Source organism: Uloborus diversus, chromosome 10 (genome assembly GCF_026930045.1).
Source record: "Uloborus diversus isolate 005 chromosome 10, Udiv.v.3.1, whole genome shotgun sequence".
NCBI lineage: Eukaryota > Metazoa > Arthropoda > Arachnida > Araneae > Uloboridae > Uloborus > Uloborus diversus.
Genome location: NC_072740.1, coordinates 135,771,837 through 135,793,501, shown reverse-complemented (window position 1 = coordinate 135,793,501; position 21,665 = coordinate 135,771,837). Strand labels below are relative to the sequence as shown.

At 33.8% G+C, this 21,665-nt stretch overlaps 1 protein-coding gene across 1 annotated transcript; it reads left to right on the top strand.

Moving 5' to 3' along the window:
• Positions 1 to 9,999: 9,999 nt before the first annotated feature.
• On the top strand, positions 10,000 to 15,153 carry LOC129231194 (uncharacterized). The gene is made up of 2 exons (XM_054865442.1): positions 10,000 to 10,251; positions 10,330 to 15,153. Exons 1-2 carry the CDS (start codon positions 10,000 to 10,002, stop codon positions 15,151 to 15,153), a joined length of 5,076 nt encoding a protein of 1,691 aa, XP_054721417.1.
• Positions 15,154 to 21,665: the final 6,512 nt, after the last annotated feature.

Sequence of the window (21,665 nt, the reverse complement as noted above, 5' to 3'; positions counted from 1 at the left end):
TTTTTTTTTTGGTGTTCTATGAAAATCATCTAAGTAGGTTTTTTTTATTTTTAAGTTTTTACTTCATTAATGCAGTAATATCTGTATTATTTTCTACTTATAATAAAGGCACATCCTCCCTACTAACTATATATTTCGTTCTGTTTCTTTTATCATTATCTATTCCTAACTATTCCAAAAAATGTAATTGTTCCTTAGCAATTGTCAAGCAGTGTATATATATATATATATATATTTACTAGTTGCATTGCTCGGCTTTGCACGGTCTTTCTCGAAAATAATTCAACTATCAGGCTTCAATTAGAGAAAAAAAAATACTACAACATTTCCGTCAAAATAATCATTCGCAAAGAATGAAAACGGCAAATCAAAAGTTCCCGAAAAAATTAAACTCATCCCTCCATTAATACAACTAAAATCCTACAAACAAAGAAAGATAAATCGCTAAATAATCATCAAATGGGGAAATTTTTACCTAAAAAACAACAACAACAACATTTTATTTAGTCACAACCGAGAAAAAAAAAGTGGCAACCTTCTGAACGCTAATTTAAAATGAGATCGCGCAAACGATAATTGTCCGATTTAAAATTTCTGTTCTATTATTAGACTTAGCAGTGGCTTTTTAATTTTTTCTCGGTGATTTGACAGCATTTTTTTTTTCGAAATTCGAAGGAAATGAATGAAATCTATGGGTGTTTTTTGCGGGCTTTCGAATGGAACCTGAGTCAAAGAAATCGGATAATTATTTCGGGTAGAAAGAGCCATTTAAAGCCGTTTTCGGGTCGTAAACTAAAATTCGAAGTCTATTTTTATTTATTTAATTATTTATTTTTTGGATCACCCTAATATACATGGAGGGTGTTTCCATTTAGCCTGCAAGACCTCTATTTTCGCCCCGTTAGTCCAAGATGCATACTTATAATTGCAAAAATGTTCGAAACCAGTTAAAGAGTTAAAATATTGAAAGTTTGAAGTCAAAACAATTTTGTAGTTTTAAACTTTTTGCTCGGACTCTAGGTCCCTAACTAATATTTAGGGAAATAACCTCCATTGAAAAATTTCAGCAGAAAAAGTTTCGACATTAGTACGCACAATATTCAGCGACAGAAGAAACGCAGCATTTTGTGCCTTACATCACTTTCCACTCGCAGATAATAACACCTTTAGAGGGAAAATTTAGCAGCTAACAAGAATTTAAAAATATGTGAGCATAAGGTATGTTTTTTCAAACTGTACGAGTTTTTGTAGTGCGTTTTTGCGCATCATGAAATAAAATTTGCATTTATTTTGAATCGCAGTTAGAAATATAAATACGGGGTTGTTGTTTTTTTTTACTTCGACAACCTGTCATTCCTCTGAAAGGGTGATAAGTTCCTATATCTCATCTTTTGAATGGTAGCTTAAAACTTTCAGCTCGAACATCTCCTTGAGTTTTAGTCGCACACTTGTCAAGTTTTTTTGTGTTAGTAATGTATTCAATGGAGATTTTTTCCCTAAACATAAGTTTGGAGATTTAGGGTCCACATAAGAAGTTAAATTTTGTACTGCTTGGCTGTTTTTTTTTTTTTTTTTTTTTCGCCCTAAACTTTCAGTATCTCAACTCTACATCTGATTTTAGAGATTTTTGCAAATAGAAGTATGCATCTAGGTTTATCGGTTGCGAAAATAGAGGTTTTGTAGGTTTAACGGGAACACATTGTCCAGTTTTTTATATATATGTTTGGCCCAAATTGTTTCATATTAGCCATAATATATATATATGTACACGTATACGGGCCAAACCAGGCTGAAAAGTTACGATGCGGATGGGACATTATTGTGGGTATGTCCATTAGAAGTTGACTTCAATCTCATTTTCCTTCTTGCAAAAAAGGTATTAGTCGACGTTCAGCCACTTGCCGATGGGGCAGTAACCGCAAAAGGAAACAACAGTTTATGAAAAAATGACTCCTAAATCATTCAATGACTCAAAAACTTTTGACTTAAACTTGCTTTGTTCTCAAAAGTTCACACATGTCAGGAGAAAGTAATTTTTCACAAAATGTACATTTCTAGTCCAAAAAGGGTCAAAAGATAAACATTTGTTTAAGTATTTCCTCCAAGTAAGTAAACACTAAGATGGTGCATAACAAGGCGTTTTAACTTTCGTAAAATGAAAATATTGTTATACCTTTTTTTCATCTGTCATCGCCAGATAATGATTTCGCAGGGAAAAAAAAAATCATCATTTACAACAGAAAGCAATTCATCATTTTGTATAAGAAATGACTTCCAGCAGATAATGATTGAGCTGAAAGTGCAATGCAACACTATCCCACGGAATCGATTTTTAAACTGCTTGCGGTTGAACATCATTCGGCGGACTAAGTCATACCTTAAACAACATTTAATTTGTTTATTTACAAAGATCAATTTTCCATGGCAGCTAATTGGGAATATAGTTTAAACTTTTGATTGAGCAGTTTCTTGCGGCACAACACTTTTAATAGGATCCTGACGGCTGCTAATGGTTGGAAGAAGAACTCAAACTGGAAATTCAGGTGCTAGATACATTCTGACATAGATACCTCACAGAAACCAAATCCATCAAGTGGACGAAGATGGATATCCACTTATTCGATCTTTCTATCCCTTGGTGATGTTTTATAACAGCCATGAATCGATAGCCACTATTTGTCACAGAAGCTGCATGAAGTAACCGCACCTGTTTGTCATTCTAACATGCAGTAGAACAGCTTTATTTTCGGCTTTTTTTGATGGACAGCAGCGTTATTGAAAGTGGGTTTGAGTTTTCTAGTATGTTGAATATTTCCTCTATAACACAATTATTCGTCAGCTTCGGAAAATTAAAACATCGCATTCGGATTTTAATTACATAAAATCTGAAGATACAGTAACAGAAGTAATTAGTATTTTTGTACACAATAATTGTACCAAACGAAATTACAGAACAAATTAATTTCAACGCTTCTTAAGTATCCAGCTTTATTTAAAGAAGTTTATACATGTAAGGCATAATTTAAAAAGATGAAGGGGGTTGTTTAAATATTATACTTGTATTCGTAAACATTCAGAGGAGGTATTGTTAGATCCAATACTCATCTTTATATCAAACTCGTGTGATGAAAAGAGTTTGGAGCATAATCATTGTTTCAAAACAAGTGGAAATAGATTGAAAATAAGCAAAATATAAGGGTATAGCAGTAGGGCTATCTATTATCAAAATAATTTGCAATCACCAAGATTTGATGATGAAGTAGTATTTTATTGTTGTTAAGTTATGAAAATGAATGCGATAAAATGTGCATGATTTTAATTGAAATTGTGTTAATATAGCAATTTTATCCATCTTTAATTCTGATTATTTTTCATGTTGGCTAGAGAAATCGATGAAAAAATTAAATTGAACATTCAAACAATATTCTTTAGAAACACTTGTTCTATATGCTTTCATTGTCAGGCAGACTTCGAACAAACTTCATTCAGTTCAATATTTTACCGATATTCTAATGGTATCAATTTCAAAACGATATGCCAGTTCCATCGTATAGAAAAACGTAACTTTATGAAACGCTTGGATTTTAAAATTCAAATGTGGATAATTTGGCCCTTTTTTTAACTTTTGAAAACCCCATTTTGACCTTTTCTGTACGATAAAACACCCCAGCACCAAATTTTTAAAAGATTCGACTTAAAATGTGGATTTCTACGAGGAACCAACAGCAGACACACGCTTGATTGGCCTTGGGAAGGTAAAGAGATTTGCCGAAATGAGTTTGAGATATTTGAAGAGACGCGTTTTTGACTCTATACTAACAATAGGGAAATGTTGGGAATGGACGCTTTTTTCGTAATTTATTTTCAGTGGAAAACCAAATAAGCAAACTTTTACAATAAAGCTAAATGACAAAAGTGCAAAATGAAAAATTTGCAGTTACTGCTATTTACCTTTTCACGGCAGTACATGACTTACATACGCACCCAAGTACCTGCTCTGTAATTATATAGGCAAACAAAGAACTAAAAATATTTCTAATGCGTCTTAAAGTTCGGTCCTAGATTTGCCTTGTAGGTCTTTTATGTTTAAGAATTTTTGCAAGCGCAATCCTTTCAGCGGTAAAATATATCCTGTTCATTAATTTCCCCACAAAGGAATGAAATAAAACCTCTAGCAAGAAGGATAGCCCTCCCTCTCAGTGTTGTTCTCAATGACAACGCTTGTGGGAGGAAGACAGCAATAGAATGCACATGATTGCAGGGCGTGATCATCATCCAATCTATCTGTCCACGTTCTCTTCCTCTGGGGTCTAAAGAGAGCCTCAAAGGGGTGGAATAGGAGAAAAGGAGAAAAAATGATAAATGCCTACAAAGTTTTGACTGCTGCGAGCTACGTTATTAACAATGTGTAAAGCAAGATGGCGAACGATGTTGTGTACGTTCTACAAAGCTATTACTCTAACCATCTTTTTTTTTTCAAAAAAATAGATTATTTCGGGAATAATGAGCGAATTTAAACGACGTAACTCAATATTTAAGCTGCCCAAATGCATTTTAGGTGCTAAAGTTTGGTTCTAATCAGTACTTTTTACAAAGGTATTACTAACCATCTTTGTTGTTTTGTTTTCAAAAAAATAGTTTTTTTTTTCGGGAATAATGAACGAATTTAAACGACGTAACTCAATTTTAAAGCCGCCTAAATACATTTTAGGAGCTAAAGTTTGGTTCCAATGAGTACTTTTTACAAAGGTATTACTAACCATCTTTGTTGTTTTGTTTTGTTCTTTTTCTTTTTTTTCAAAAAAAAAAAAGATTATTTTGGGAATAATGAACGAATTTAAACGACGTAACTCAATATTACAGCTGCACAAATACGTTTTGGTGTTACAGTTTGGTTTTAACGAGGAGTGACTTAATTAATATTAAAGAAAAAAAAATTCGGAAAAGTTAGTTTTTCCATTTGAGGATTGCAGTCAAGCTTTGAAACTTTTTTTTTTTTTTTCGAATTTCTATGTTCTATAGTTGATTACTTCGTGTTTCTAAAAGTTAAGATTCTGCATAACTTCCAGCTATCTTCTCAAAATTTTTATTCATACTAAGTATTATACTGCCGTGTGCAGGTAAATGGCAGTATCTGCAGAAATGAGTTTTTGAGATATTTGAAGAAATGTGTGGTGGATTCAATTCTAACAATAAGAGAGTAGAATTAGACGTTGTTTTCGCGCCTTTTTTTTTAGCGGAAACCAAATAAGCGAGCTTGTACAATAAAGATAACGTACAATAGATGACAAAAATACAAAAAAATGAAAAATTTGCAGTTATTGCCCTTTACCTTCACACGGCAGTATACACAAACACTAATAAACAGTAATATTGAAAGTTTCATCATAATGCGTGAAATTATCTTTAGAAAAAAATTATCTATGCAGCAAGAAATGTGTGAAGTTGCAGCAGTAAGATACTGTTACAAATTCAAAAATTCAAAATCAACTTATTTTGAAGAAAAAGAACTTAAAATTAAAAACATGTTTTAAAAATGAAATCTTTTAAATATATTTGGCATACGAAGTTCATAAGTTAGATGTAATTTTAAAAATAACCATTGAAATTAACATATTGACCAAACCTTAGGTATGAAACACGCAACCCCCTTATCTAATATCCGCTCCCTTCACAAAGCAAATGGATCACGTGACTCGCTATCTACCAATCACAAAACGATTAAAAGTATCGTCAAGCCACATAAAAGGGAAATCAATAAGCAATCATGATCGCCCAATAAACTCGAAAGTCTACTTAAGTACCTGCAGTCGAGTCCGGATAATCTGAGTTGATCGAGACCGACACCAACTCGGATTACAGATAACACTTATTTTTTATGTTCAAAAGAGATAAAGCAGCCAAATAAATAAATAAATAAATAAAAGAAAAACCCAAGCGCATAGATTTACGAATATACATATGCAATACACATTTGTATTTCACAAGTTTAAATAAAGCACATAAAGGAATCTCAATTTTTTTTTCTTACAATCCCCGGCACTCCACTTTTTAATTTTTACGCGTTTTCTTTTACAGTTACCCTAGTGTTACTTTTCCAATACTTAATTCCTTTGCAATTTTTAGTACAGTAGTTTAGTAGGCACAGAATTCAAGCTACCTCGGATTAAATGGAACTCGGATTAACCGAACTCTACTGTAAACAAAGAGAAGGAGAGATCAAACATAGTACTTGGAATACAACATCATAATCCTATAGAACTTTAATAAGGGTAAACATAGAAAGAGACAGTAATCATATGTTAAAGAATTAGCTATTTTTATTTACGGCAAACCAATTAGTTTTAATCGAGTTTTTTCCCTAGATTTTATTTAAATTAATGTGTATATCTTTCTTCATTTAGTTCTTACGGGCTACCCCACGGTGATACTTTTTATCTCGTTTTTGTAGAAAAGATTGTAATTTGATGAAACAGCTATTTGAAGCCTTAATACACCCGCTTTCCCAATAAAAAAGCTCGATTTTATGTATTAAAATTAACTGTGTATAAACACAAGTATGTTATCGATATATAAGAAGCTAAACTTATCAAGATACATTCGACTCCCGCTACAACGCGATCCGACTTACGCGAAATGGCTATAACGCAAGTTTTTTCGGAGCAACGAATTTTAGAGCTAAAGCGAATTTTTCGCTCTCAACTCGAAAATATTTGGAAAGGAATTGTGATGCTAAGTTTCGGTTTTGTTATTGACTACTGAACACTAATTCGTGAATGTATTTTCATCCTTTCAGCATCACTGACTGCGCAAGTTCCCACATACCACCCTATAAACATAGCATTGTTAGTGTGTATGTATCACCACTCCTCATTTTACATTTATTTACTCTAAATATGAAAGGTGATGAAATATTGTGGCACCTAGGCACGCTGTTTCATGTTAAGTTTGAAGACGGAAACAAAAACCAAAAGTTTGCGACAATTTAAGAAAAGGTAAAGACTCTTGATAACCTTGAACAACTGGAAAGTGGGTCGAAGGTAGCACGACAATTAGATAAATGGGTGAATCTTTCACACGTATAATTAAAAGTCAAGAGAAGGCAATCTGTATAAGTCCAGGGAGTCCCAGAGGGGTATTACCATACATGTAAATAATATAAAAGCAATTGCGAAGCTACTGTATCTAAAAATATATTGGAATGACGATCAGATTGCGCAGGGTAAATCATCATCTTCAATTTTTAAGTTATAAATGTAACTTATTGTATCTACTGCAGTGCTTTATTATTACTACATACTATACGTTCCGTACTGTTCTATTTTTATGTCTCTCTCTCCCATTGATCATTAATTTTGTGCATCGTAACAGTATTTTATGTTGAATAATGCAACTTTAAAAAAAATATGGTAAAGATTCAGCTCTTTATGTAAGAAACGGTAATATATAGTTAACAAATGGTCAAAAACAGTTTAAAACGTGTTTGAATGTCTAAAATGATTGGGTATGTAAATAAAAAATTCATATGACACAACATTTTTCCACAATGCGAAATTTCGACTTACGCGAGGAGTCTTGGAACGCATCTCTCGCGTATGTCGGGATTCGACTGTATGAGCAAAAATACGAAATGATAACTCATAAAGTTACTGAAGTAACAAAAGCTCAAGGAATAGCTCCAATTAGAAGATAAACTTCCACATGCTTTCATCTAACGTTATATCCCTTCCTCTGAATGTATTTATTTATATTACTAGGAGGCTCTGCCCCCTGCTCGCTGACGCTCACCAACCCCCGAAGATTGTTTCACAATCTTATTTGATTCGCAAAGATTTAAATCGTCAATTAGAAAGAAACAGATAAAAATACATTATGAGCTCCCTTTGGAACAAAAAGCACCCCTTCCCCGGGTTTCAAAATAACTTGTATCAACTTGCAGAGCCGTAAGGGCTAAGGGGTTCCTGAGCTTTGCAAAACTGCAGTTTTTGCACGTTTGAAAAGTCGCTTTCATATTCGTGGTCTCTAGTAATATATTTTGCTCAATAGCTTGGAGCTTGAATTTAGTTGAGCCTAAAATTTTCCGTTAAAATCGAAACCCTTAAAATTTGAATAAGAAAGAAGAAACAAGCGAATCGAAAAGACGTAACTATGGCAACGCCAAATAAAACAACAGTTTCAATGGAGATGAGATTATTCTAACTTTTTTTTTAACAGCTTGTTACTTTTTTTCCTTTAGAGATAGAAGCTTAATTATTCGACCAAAGGTCGAGTTAGATCTGGAGTAAAAAAAAAGCCGCTCTTTCCAGTGGTATCAGAAAGAAAACTGCGGGACATTTTCTTCGCTTTTTACTGAGAGATTTAATGAAGAAAGTAGTGCCCAAATTTTAGCTAAGCCTAAAAACGTTCTAGCTAAAAAGGCAAACAACTCCTGCTTTATTTAAATTAGAGCATTTAAACAGATTGCGTAGAGCGCAGAAAATCCTTCCCTGCGATATCCACTATAATATTAAAATCTGTTCGCGTCCGTCTGTCTGTCTGTCTGAAGATCGATCTTCTCGAGAACCGCTGCGAATCGAGAGTCAAACGAGATACCGATCAATTTGAAAATTTCCAAAGAAAACAATAGAACCAATCTCGTAATTGTACGACTTTAATTAGCGGAGATATTAATTAAAACGTTAATTAACATAACGTTATTCAGGAATTTTTATTTCTTTCCTGTTGCCATTTTGCATATGGGTGAGCAAATAAAATTCTAAAAATTGTTTTAAAAGAGATTTTATTTGGCTGCTGTCCAAATCTTAAAACAACGTTTCCATCTAGAATTTCATTTTAAATTAGTTTAAAATTGGTTGCTCTATTCGGACATAGCCTTTATTTATCGTCTGTCTTTTTTTTTATTTTTTACATTCAACGTTCTTAACTCTTTTCGCATATGAAAGTTGTTTCTTTAGCTATGTTTATTAATTGTAGTGTAGGTATATCATTCACTGGCTTCATATTTTGGTACATTTAGGATGTGCGACTAATTATGTTTATTTTGTTGGACTTTTTACCGTCACATGGGTGAGTTTTCGAATTGTAATAACTCTCTTTTTCCTTCCTGTTTTTATTTTTCAAATACAGTTTGTATCGTTAAAAGAACACGTTAAATTAAGATTGTTTGGATTTCTTTAAAGCATGAAAAAGAAGTTGAACAAAAAGGATTGTTTTTAAGGATTTTAACTAAAGCTTAATTGGAATATGATGTCTTGATATTAAATTAATGCTTATTGGTATTTAGTAAGTCTTGGTGCTTTAGCGTCACATAATCAACCAAAAAAGGGTGTGTCATTTTATGTAAAAAGTTGATTGTAATTGTACATAAATAGTTCAGATATAGTCTATCAGATTTAATTCAGTTTAAAGTGAGCACAGATTATAGTTGATAATGCATATATTTTCATCTTTTGTGCTAATTGAAAATACTCATAACTTGTATCATTGATAACTATGATTAACGTTAAAGAAATTTTTGCCAAAAATATGCTCTACTGGTGCTTTGCAAACCTTGCAATACGCGTATTTTTTTTTTATTCTTCAGCGCTTTAGAAACTGATGTCAGAGTAATACAAAAACACCAACTGGACATATCTTTCATTTTTTAAGTAGCCCGTGCAACGCCGGGTACGCAGCTAGTATAATACTAATATGTGTAAGTACTTTTTCACCCCTTTAGTAGTGTTCGAGGTAAGTACACTAGGAGAACGCACCGCTAGAGGGAGTGATCGTCGACGCATGCTCCGCAGTAACTATGTTTCAGTCTCTGTGTAGATCTCGTTAAGATAACCTAATATAAATACTCGTGTGTGTAAATATAGTCGTTTATGTTAAGTACTTGTTCAATTATTGTGCCCACACCCCGCATGTCACCGTACATGTTTCTGGTCCGTCGACAGGAGCAATAAATTAGTGGAAGAAGCACAATTCAATTGTCAACGAGTAGAACATTCAAACACTATGGATAACCTAAAGAAGAAACGGAGCTACCTCAAAGGTAGGACGACTCGATTAATTAATATTCTTAACGACAAAATTAATTCAGATGCAATTACTATTGATGAACTCGAAATATATGGCTCTGATTCTCGGGATTTATGGCATGAATTGCATGAGTTAAACACGGAAATTATCCTAGCTCAAAAGGATACAGAAATCGAGGCAAACGACAAAGAATATGATGAAATCGCATCCAAAATTGAAAGTTTAAAGGTAACAATTTCTAAAGAAATTAAAACCAAAACAGCAGGTGAGACCAGTACGAATAATACTTCTCACGTATCAAACCAGTTTAATTCAGAACATCATTTGAACTCTGTTAAATTACCCAAAATAGAACTACCAACATTTTCAGGCAATTTTTGTGAATGGCTAAGTTTTCGTGACTTATTCATTGCAACCATTCATAACAATTCATCTCTTTCTGATGCTCAACGTTTGCAATATCTCAAGCTTTCGATTAAAGGCCAAGCATCTGTTCTAATTCAAGCTCTGCAAATTACGAATGAAAATTACGATAAAGCATGGAAATTAATTAGTGATAGATATGAAAACGTTTCGGAAATAATTAATGCAACCCTAGACCGATTATTTTCGCAACCAAATTTAAATTCTGAGTCATCTCATGGATTAAGAAAGTTATTAGATATTACTAATCAGTGTATTGACACTTTAGAAATACTAAAACAACCAGTATATCATTGGGATACCATTCTAGTTTATTTCTTGAAAAAGAAACTGGATTCTGAAACATTACGTCAGTTTACATTGAGTTTGAACAGATCGGAAGTTCCAACATTCAAATCATTTCGCGAATTCATTGAAAAACGCGCTGCAGCTTTAGCGTGTCTGATACATAACACACATGGCGCCGGATCATTTTCGTCAAGGACACCGAACGAAAAATCTTTCTCATCAAAAAACAAAATAGAGTCAAAACATATCGCGCTCACGAACACTTGTTTATACTGTAAGGATAATTCTCATGTAATTTATCAGTGCGATAAATTTAAAGAAATGCCAATTAGTGCGAGAAAGGAATTTGTAATGCAAATGAAAATTTGTTTGAATTGTTTAAGACCAAATCATTTTGCCAATACTTGTAAGAGTTCAAAGTGCAAAAAATGCGATCGCAAGCATAACACTTTGCTCCACGAAACGACACATGTCAAAAATGAGGAACATAAAAGTGATACGTTAGTATCAAATCATTATTCGGAATCTAATTTGAATGCGCAAAATGTTTTGCTTCCAACTGCTATTATTAATGTGCATGACAAGTATGGAAATGCGCATGTTTGTAAAGCTCTAATTGATTGTGCATCTCAAGCAAGCTTTTTTAGAGAGGATTGTTTACAGCGGTTAGGTATTCCACGGCAGCGGGTTAGTGTTACTGTTGCAGGGTTAGGTTCTAATGAATCGAATAAAATTTCGGGTGCAGCTCAAATTAAAATATCGCCAGTCTCAGATACTGATTTGACACTCACTGTTGATGCATTAACCATCCCTAAAATTACAAATAATCTTCCCCAGAATAAAATTGATGATGCGAAATTAAAATATTTTAAGCATTTGATACTTGCAGATAAAAATTGTAATCAACCTAGCACCATTGATGTCCTACTGGGTGCTGACGTGCTAGCAAACATAATGCTGAGTGGGCATATTGTTATTCCAGGAGAGAATTTGATGGCGCAGGAAACAATTTTTGGATGGATTATCTTGGGAAAAGTGGGAAAAACTCAAAGCAACTCGAATCGCGTTTATACTCACTTCACTCGTTGCGAGGAGTTCGAAGTTCAGAAGTTGTGGGAATTAGAAGAAATTCCAAACAAAAAAATACTCTCCCCTTCAGAACAGGCATGTGAAAACCATTTTCACTCCACATTTACACGTAATGATGAGGGTAGGTTTATCGTAAGGTTACCTTTTCACAATGATAATCTAAAATTGGGTTCATCTCGTGAAGTCGCAGAAAAGAGGTTGATTCAAAATGAGAAGAGTTTTGTCAAAAAACCCGAAAAAATGAAATTATACAGAGAATTCATGCTCGAATATGAAATGTTAGGTCACATGGAACTGTGTTCAGAAAATGATAATTCAGGAGAACATTTCTATCTTCCGCATCATGCTGTTATGAAATCATCTCAGTCTTCTTCTAAGTTTCGCGTTGTCTTCGATGCGTCTGCTAAATCGTCAAGTGGAGCATCTCTCAACGACAAGCTTATGGTAGGTCCAACTTTACAGGACGACATAGCAACCCTATTATTGAGATTTCGCAAACATAGAATCGCTATGACAAGTGACATTGTTAAAATGTATAGGCAAATTTTGATTCAACCGGACGACACACAATACCAAAAAATACTCTGGAGACAATCGTCAGACGAGGAAGTTAAGGAATTCCGCTTGCTGACAGTCACATATGGCACAGCTTCAGCTCCATATTTGGCCACGAAATGTCTGCAACAACTTGCAGTAGAAGAAAGTGAGAAATTTCCGCACGCGTCTCAAGTAGTTAAATCAGATTTTTATGTAGACGATCTCATGACTGGAGCCGAGTCCGTTGAAGAAGTAATTCAACTGCAACAAGAAATAATTGAAATGTTGAAGCGTGGAGGATTTGAAATCAAAAAATGGTCATCGAATGAAGAATTGGTACTTGAAAATATTCCCCCAGAAAGTCGTGCAACATCTTTGCCTCTGGAAATTAGAGATGATGTTAAGACCCTTGGAGTTCTGTGGAACCCAGCAACGGACACTTTTTCTTTTAGGTGGAATTTACCTCCTGTTTCAAAATTTTGCAGCAAACGTATTGTGCTATCCTTCATATCTACAATTTTCGATCCTTCTGGTTGGATTTCTCCCGTTATTCTTAAATTCAAGTTGCTTATTCAACACCTCTGGAAATTGAAGCTCAGCTGGGACGAAAATCTTCCACCAGATTTACAGCTAGAATGGAAATCTCTAGTCGAAGACTTATCTCAACTAAAAGAAATTAAAGTACCCAGGTACATTCTTCAACCTTACAGCAACATCATAGAACTTCACGGATTTTGTGATGCCTCCGAAAAAGCATACGCGGCTGCAGTATACATACGAACGATTTCGATGAATGGCAACATTAATGTGCAACTGGTTACTAGCAAGACCAGAGTATCACCTATAAAATTTGTTTCTCTTCCTCGACTTGAACTTTGTGGTGCCTTCTTGTTAGCTAAACTTGTTCGCTTTACGTCTCGAGCGCTACAACTCGATGCAGTTAAGACATTATGCTGGACCGATTCCACAATTGTTTTGGGCTGGCTAGCATCACACTCTAGCCGGTGGAAAACTTTTGTTGCGCATAGAGTAGAAAAGATTCATGAGCTTGTTCCTGAAGCTCTTTGGAACCACGTAGACGGCAAATTAAATCCAGCAGACTGTGCCTCACGGGGAATGACCCTTGAACAATTGCAGAACTTTCCGCTGTGGTGGCGAGGCCCTGATTTCTTGTATTCGCAAGAAGATATCTCGCACGAACCATTTCAGTACATTGAAACTGATGAAATTCGTGCAGAAGAAAAGAAAACCGTACCTGCAACCCACGTCGCAACAGCGACAGCAGAAAAGAGTGACATTCTAGAATTATTGCATAAATTTTCTTCGCTCTCCAAATTGAAGCGAGTTACAGCTTATTGTTTCAGGTTTATTTACAATTGCAAACGTTCAAAGGAAAAAAGAAATTTAGGACTACTGTCGTCACAAGAACTTGATCATGCACTTAAATTTTGGATCAAACAAGTTCAACAACAGAATTTTCACCCAGAAATATACTGTTTGAAACATTCTCGCACACTACCTACAAAGAGTAAGATCTTGTCTCTAAATCCTTTCCTTGATGATGACGGTTTGCTCAGGGTGGGCGGTCGTCTTCGCCATGCAAACCTACCGGAAAATCAAAAATATCCTGTTTTGTTACCTAAACGCAGCTTTTTCACAGACCTGTTGATTTCTTCATTACATGTAACAAACTTACATGCTGGACCTCAGTTACTTCAAGCGTGCATTCAACGTGAATACTGGATACTATCTGCTAGAGATACTATTCGACAATGCATTAGGAAATGCATGACATGTGCTAAGATTAAAGCTCAAACCGCTCAGCAAATGTTAGGCGATTTGCCAGCTGCACGAGTAACTCCAACCCGACCATTTCTTAAATGTGGCGTTGACTATGGTGGCCCTTTCTCCATACGGATGTCAAAGAGCTCCAGAGCAAAAACCTGCAAGGCATATCTATGTCTGTTTGTGTGCTTTTCAACTAGAGCAATTCACTGTGAACTAGTTAGTGATTTGTCAACAAATGCCTTCATAGCTGCTTTTAAACGTTTTATTTCACGTCGCGGTAAATGTTCTGACATTTACAGTGACTGCGGCACTAATTTTATTGGTGCAAAGAAGGAACTTGACGAACTTAATGCATTGTTCAAATCACCAAACCATAATGAAAAAATCGCTCATTACTTATCTGATGAAGGTATCAACTGGCACTTCAACCCACCAGCTGCTCCTCACATGGGAGGCATTTGGGAAGCGGGCATCAAATCTGTGAAATTCCATCTTAAGCGCATCATATCAAACGTGATATTAACTTACGAAGAGTTATACACGATCATAGTGCAAGTTGAGGCCTGTCTCAACTCTCGTCCTCTCTCACCTCTGTCCAGTGATCCAAATGACCTTTCAGTGCTCACACCAGGACACTTTCTTATTGGTGGTCCTCTAAACGCTGTTCCAGAAACAGATTTTACATCTTCTAAACTCAACCATCTGACACGCTGGCAGCTGACGCAACGTCTATTGCAGCACTTCTGGAAGCGTTGGAGTTCCGAGTACGTGACCCGTTTACAACAACGACCAAAGTGGTTTTCCAGAAAACCCAATTTGAAAGTTGGAGACCTTGTGCTGGTTAAAAATGAAAACTTACCCCCGCTAAAGTGGCGTCTGGGACGCATCTCAGAGGTTTTTCCAGGAAAGGACGGTTGTGTTAGAGTGGCAGCAGTAAAAACTTCTGACGGACTGCTTAAGAGACCCATTGTTAAGTTATGCAAACTGCCAATGGACAGTGATTGACTTTTGAACTTTATTTTACATTTCATTTTGTTTAAATTGCAAATTTTTGTATTCATAATTGCATTATTCATATTTTAATTGCTTTTTGTATTTATAGTAACACTTAAATATTTCATGTTGAAACAGCAGTGTTTCAAGGTGGGCGGAATGTTCGAGGTAAGTACACTAGGAGAACGCACCGCTAGAGGGAGTGATCGTCGACGCATGCTCCGCAGTAACTATGTTTCAGTCTCTGTGTAGATCTCGTTAAGATAACCTAATATAAATACTCGTGTGTGTAAATATAGTCGTTTATGTTTCTTACTTGTTCAATTATTGTGCCCACACCCCGCATGTCACCGTACAAGTAGGTAATAATAGGGAATTTATGCGATTTTTCAGCTTAAAAAAATTGCGAAAAAACTAATTCGAATTTTAAAAAACTAAACCCCTGGTGCAAACCACCGGGGTTCGAAATAATTTTGTACAAAATTTCAAGGCTGTAGAGCAATGGGATCTCCAGGACCCAGGCCTGCCACAGACTTCCTTTCAGAATTTCTTTGAAACCTTACTTATATTTACTATGAAGAGATTACTATTGTATACACGAATCAAATACATTTAATTTTAGTTTTACTTTTTAGTACATATATACATATGTTTGAGCAATATGATACTTAATTAGATATAACACAATATACTGGTCTAACACAATTTTACGGGTAGGAAACTCGCTAATCAACTTACAACGCTCAAAGTATTGCTCAAAGCTTTAGCTCAAAGTTATTGTATCAAGATTTTTTTATTTACTTCTACAAGTAATCCAGAAAACGATTTTTTTTAGAGATTGACGACTGTGAAGAAAACAAATCTGATTATATAAAGTATATTTCTGTGATATGGGCACAATGAAAATTTTAAATCAATTAAACATTAAAACAACTAAGCAGTTGTGCTTTTTTGATATTTAGAGGAAACAAATAATATTTATTGTTATCCATTATAAATGCTTATAAATATGTAGTTAATTGAAAATTACGTCACGTGATGTTTGACTCAAAAAAAAAAAAAGAGTGGAACCGCCAAATTATTGAATAAATCGTTAAAAAAAAAAAAAAACTAATGACATTTAAGGATAAAATAAATGTTCTTATTTTTTTTTAAATAAAATCTTGATTATTAAGTTTTCTCATTAAATTCATTGTAATGGACACATCTACACACGTTTATAAAGTTTTTTCGCAAGAACTGAATTCATAACACAAATTATGGGGAGGAGGAGGAAGTTCACTATGTTTCTCTAACTTAAGAAAAGTTACGTTCGCCAGAAAGTTATTACACACCTAGGACGTACAACATGGTTCACACCCTACAAGACGTAAAACATAGTTAACACTAAATGAACATTCGAACTAAAACTTTCTAGTCTAATTCATAATCAATAACAAATAAAACTTCCAGTCGAGAAATATTGCAAAACCTATTTACTTTAAAGATCTCTATAGATATTACGTTCCTGGTTTGATCAAATTAATATATTTTTTTTAAAACTTAAGTTAAAATATTTCACGGTATTTGTACTATAAATATCCAGCAGTGTGCTTCAAATCATTGCAAAAGTTTTAGAAAATGAAAATAATCGAATTTGATCCTCTGCCAGAATTGGATTGAATCCATCGTTGGAGCCTTTGAGTGTGCTTTTGCTCCGACAGTCTTATCAATAAATTCAGTTTATATTTTTTGGTTGAGTATCCTTTGTTGTGTTAAAGTTTTTGAAAACAACTGAAAAAGCTTGAAAATTCTAAGCTAGATTCATTCGTAGATGATTGGTACCGATCATAAACGTAAACAAGTACCGGGCAAGTATGTGCGAGCCTTTCACTTACTTAGTTTTGTAACATTACAAAGGTTATTACACAAAATAAAACTTAACAAAGTCACCTAAAATGATTATTTAGCGTAGTAATATCTTATATGAATCATGTTTTTCTTAAAAATTTCACCTTGAAAGTAGTATAATTGCTCATGTAAGGGAAAGAGAAGCACACGAGGAATATTTTTTTTAATTTCTTCACTTTTCGAAAAATATTCTCAATTTCTTAAAGCAAAGTTCACATGTTTGAATAGTATTTTCTTTATATTATGGTTTCTTTTGAGCTTCTAAAATAAAATATTTCTTCACAGTCTTTCTAAAACACGTTTTCAATTGTCCGCATATGAACCTGCCTACGGCACATATGAAAAATCTAAAAAAAGATAATCCTCATGTTTCAAAGAAAATATAAAATTCTTTATTATAAAAAAAATATATAGATACCAATTTCATTGAAAGGTTAATAGTATATTTTGTGTGAATTTAAGTTTTACCGTATTGACTCAATAAGAAAAGCTTTTTTTTTTTTTTTTCCAAATATTGGAAAATAACGTAGCGGATACTTTTGCAATTTATACTTCTCCACTCGATATACAATAGAAAATATTAAGAAGTCTACACCGGAATTAGATATACTTTATTATATAATGGTTATCTTTATTTATAATTACTTTTAAGTTTTATAAAGGATAAATAATAATGCATTTTGAAAATAGTTTTAAGATAAAGTTTTTAATTTAATTAAAATAGTTTGTCTCTCTTTTGTTCGCCAACTATTAGTTTAAAAAAATCTTGAAAAACAGATAAATTTTCAACAATTGGCAAAATAAAAAATTTTAAAGTTTAAACAATTTTTAAATTTAGAAGATCATACAGTAATTTTAATATAATGGAAGTACGTATCTGCACTGTTCACATCTGCCCAAAGGTTGCGTTTACAAGTGCCCTAATACTAATTTGATTAACATTAGTACTAATTTACAAAAATGAGTAATATCTAATTGAATAAAAAAAGTAATTCCTGTAATGAACTTACCTTAATTGGTTCGCAATCATTTATATATTTGCCTATTAAATAGTTTAAACTGTACTTTCATTAAAAAAAAAATAGTGATGAAAATATATACGTCACGTGCTAAAAAAAGAAATAGTCATCACAGGAACACAAAATGGCTCTTTGCGGTTTTTTTTTCTTTTTTTGAAGATAGGACAAGTACTACATTCAATCGAGAATTTTTCAAGTTATCTTAGTGAAACATGCCATATTCACAAGAACCCCTTATATGTTGAATGTATCTAAAAATATGATTAGTTAAGCAATTTTCCTTTTGTAACATCTTCTGTGAATTGCTTTCCTCAAAATCGTGTTTCAATTTGTCAAGCCCAAACGCATTAAATTGATTTTAGACGCAAGAATAAGTAAAAATTTCTGAAACTTAATTGTATTGTTTAGGTTTTGTGTCAATATAACTAACTCTAACGGCCTGTGATATTAAAAAAAAAAAAAAAAACACAGGAATTTATTCTACAATCTAAGATACTGCAATACCAATCTAGATGCCTAGAAACTTATGATAACAAATTATTTTCTTAAAGTGGCTACCCTTGCATACCATACCTTTTTTAAGATTAGAAGAGACAACACCATTTTTTTTCTTTAAACCATTTCCAATTTCGCTTAAAAATGCATGCAATTATTTTGCTAGCTTCAGTATTTGCTGAGTTACCCTCACTAAGACTTAAAATCATGACTCCATACCCAAATTTATGATTTTTTCATTTATCACAAATCCTAATCAAAAATTAATGGAATGAAAAATGTTTCAAAATGGATAACATTAGTAACTTCCAGATTTTTTCTCGATGAGAAAAACAACTTTTTTTGACGCTGATTCTTCCACATAATAAATAATTACTCATCACTTCAGAGGTATACAACCCATACCAAAGCCCAAAACTGCAAAAGACTACATAATAGACTGAGTTCAGAAGGCAGTTCTGAATGCAAGTGTAAAAAACAGCATCAATCTATCGATGAAGCAACAGTTGAAAACAAGATAATAAATAAATCATTTCAATAAATAATTGATACAATAATATTACTTCCCTATCCCGGGATCAGTTCACGTTTTCTAAGCTACTTACACCCAACAAATCAAACAAATTGTAACACGTAATTTAGTTCGTAAAGATTTTGATAAGTAACATTGTAGAATATACCGCCATAAATAACTCATTAATTCTGTGTGAAGGAAACGTGATTAGACCTTCCCGCTACACCATCTTTAACTTTCAAGAAACTCCGCCCTCTGCTTGTCGATGAAGCGTTTAGAACGCTATCAGTTCGTATTAACCTTTCACACGGGGCTGTTTCTGGACACTCCTAAAACCCTGTGTCGTTCACTTCTGAAAACGTGTTTGACACTAAAGAATGACTTACTATATTTATTCAGCCGTTCACTAAGACTTTATTTTGTATTTGCAGTGAAACCTGTCAATCTCGAATTTCGTGATGTGTAGAAAGCTTTAGAGACAGACATGATCCTTTTTTTAACGAGCTGATGTGTGCATCACATGACTTCCTTTTACTCCAATTTAATGTCATTTCCCCATTACTGGCATTTTTAATGTGATTCAATAGTTTACTCTCTAAACATCGCCAGCAGTGGCCAAATTGAAATCAAATTAACAAAAAAAAAAAAATCGTCAACTTTGTCGCCAAGTTGGCGACAAAACTTGGCGAAAAAAACACTGGCGATATATCGCCAAGTTTCCACCAAATTATAACACCACTCGAGCTTACTTCGAAATTAACAATGATTCCCCCCCCCAAAAAAAAACGTCAAAAGACCCCTTCAGAAACACCCGAATGCAACCAAAAGAGGAGGTGCACAACTAGACCTCACTAGGAATCTACGTACCAAATTTCAACTTTCAATTACATACCGTTCTTGAGTTATGCGAGATACATACACACATACGCACATACATACGTACATACAGCCGTCAAGAGAAATCTCGTTGTAATTAACTCGGGAATCATCATTATGGATATTTCGCGTGTCTATACGTTCTTAAGCCCTTATCCACGTGTGGTCGAGTCGAAAAAAATACTCAACATTCATTCGGGGGTGAGTAAAATGGAAATTAAGGTCGATTTTTAAGTGAAATTTTTTTCGCGAATACAATACTTCCTTTTTTGTAAAAGTAAAAAACGAGTTTTCTAGCAATCGAGTACAAGTCAGTCTTTTATATTTATTAATGTTCTTTAATCAATAAGTCTTCAGATCTGTTTAAAGTTTCCAAGTTATACTAAAATATCTGGTTTAAGTTAATAGTGTAACTCTCCCTTCAAATCATACTAGCAAAGTATGGGGGGAGGGGGAGGAACTCCCCGCAGTAGTCTTAGTTTCAACAATATTTCCAATTCTCATAAAAATTAGTTGGCAGAACGCATAAGTTTTTCTTTTTTCGTCTTATGAGGACGATTTTCAAAAATGGTTTGTACTATTTATGATTTTAAGCGTCCGAATCATAATTCGAAGTGAGTTTCAGACAAATAACGTTGTTTATATTATACTGCCGTGTGCAGGTAAACGGCAGTATTTGCAAAAATGAGTTTTCGAGACATTTGAAGAAACGCGTTTTGGATTCAATACTAACTATGGGGAAATGCTGGAATTAGACGTCTTTTTCACGCCTTTTTTTCTGCGGAAACCTAATAAACGAGCTTGTACAATAAAGACAACGTAAAACAGATGACAAAAATGCAAAAAAAAAAAAAAAGAAATATGAAAAATTTGCAGTTACTGCCCTTTACCTGCACACGGCAGTATACTTCTTTTGGTGCGATGAGGCTGAAATTTTAACATGCATTCAAAGTAATGCAACGGAAGTATTGGAGCAGTCGGAATGATTTTTAATACAACTCGGAAAAACTACAAGAGCCTATGGTTTGAAAATTTGCTATTATACGTTCCAAACATGTCTCCATCTTCAGAAAGGATTTCTTTTTTTTTTTGAACTTGAGCATGAAAACTCCTTGTCCGTGTTGGGCCCAAGGTTTCCAAGATTTCTAAACGCTATGCCTACAGGCGCGTGTTTAACAATTAGAATGTTTACTGCAGCATTAAGGGATATGAATAAGGGCAAAGACAACTAACTAGCTGTGCTTCGGTTAATACCTTGGAAGGAGCCTTGCGAATTATAACGTACGTACATTTTTTTTGCTTTAATAAAATGCTAAACATACCATAAATAATGTGTACAATACACGTTAAAATGTACAATAATCAAAAAGAAAGAATTACACGAAGTAATTTTTTCAAAAGGATGCTGTTGTAAAAAAAATGTAATGAAAATGCATCAACAAAATATGAAGTTTTAAGTTTGACTTTTGTTAAGTTTTGGAATTTTTCATAAATTTTTTAAATCCCTCCATATTTGTGAAAGATGACTGTCGAAAACGGAAAACGAAACAAACTTGACATAATTCCACGTAGAATACAAAAAAGTACACCAATAAGTTGAACGAAAACTTTGAAGTTAGACCGCAAACAGTGTGGATATTTTGATCCTGGGATGAGTTTATACAACTGTAGCATTAAATTTGATCCGGGCTTCATTTATAACTGCAAAAATTTATAGAAATGTATAAAAA

Bases quoted from the DNA above. Each gene is read 5' to 3' on its own strand.
- LOC129231194 (XM_054865442.1), top strand. From the start codon at position 10,000: ATGGATAACCTAAAGAAGAAACGGAGCTACCTCAAAGGTAGGACGACT. The intron at 10,252-10,329 runs GTAACAATTTCT...GTATCAAACCAG, and splicing joins CCAAAATTGAAAGTTTAAAG to TTTAATTCAGAACATCATTT.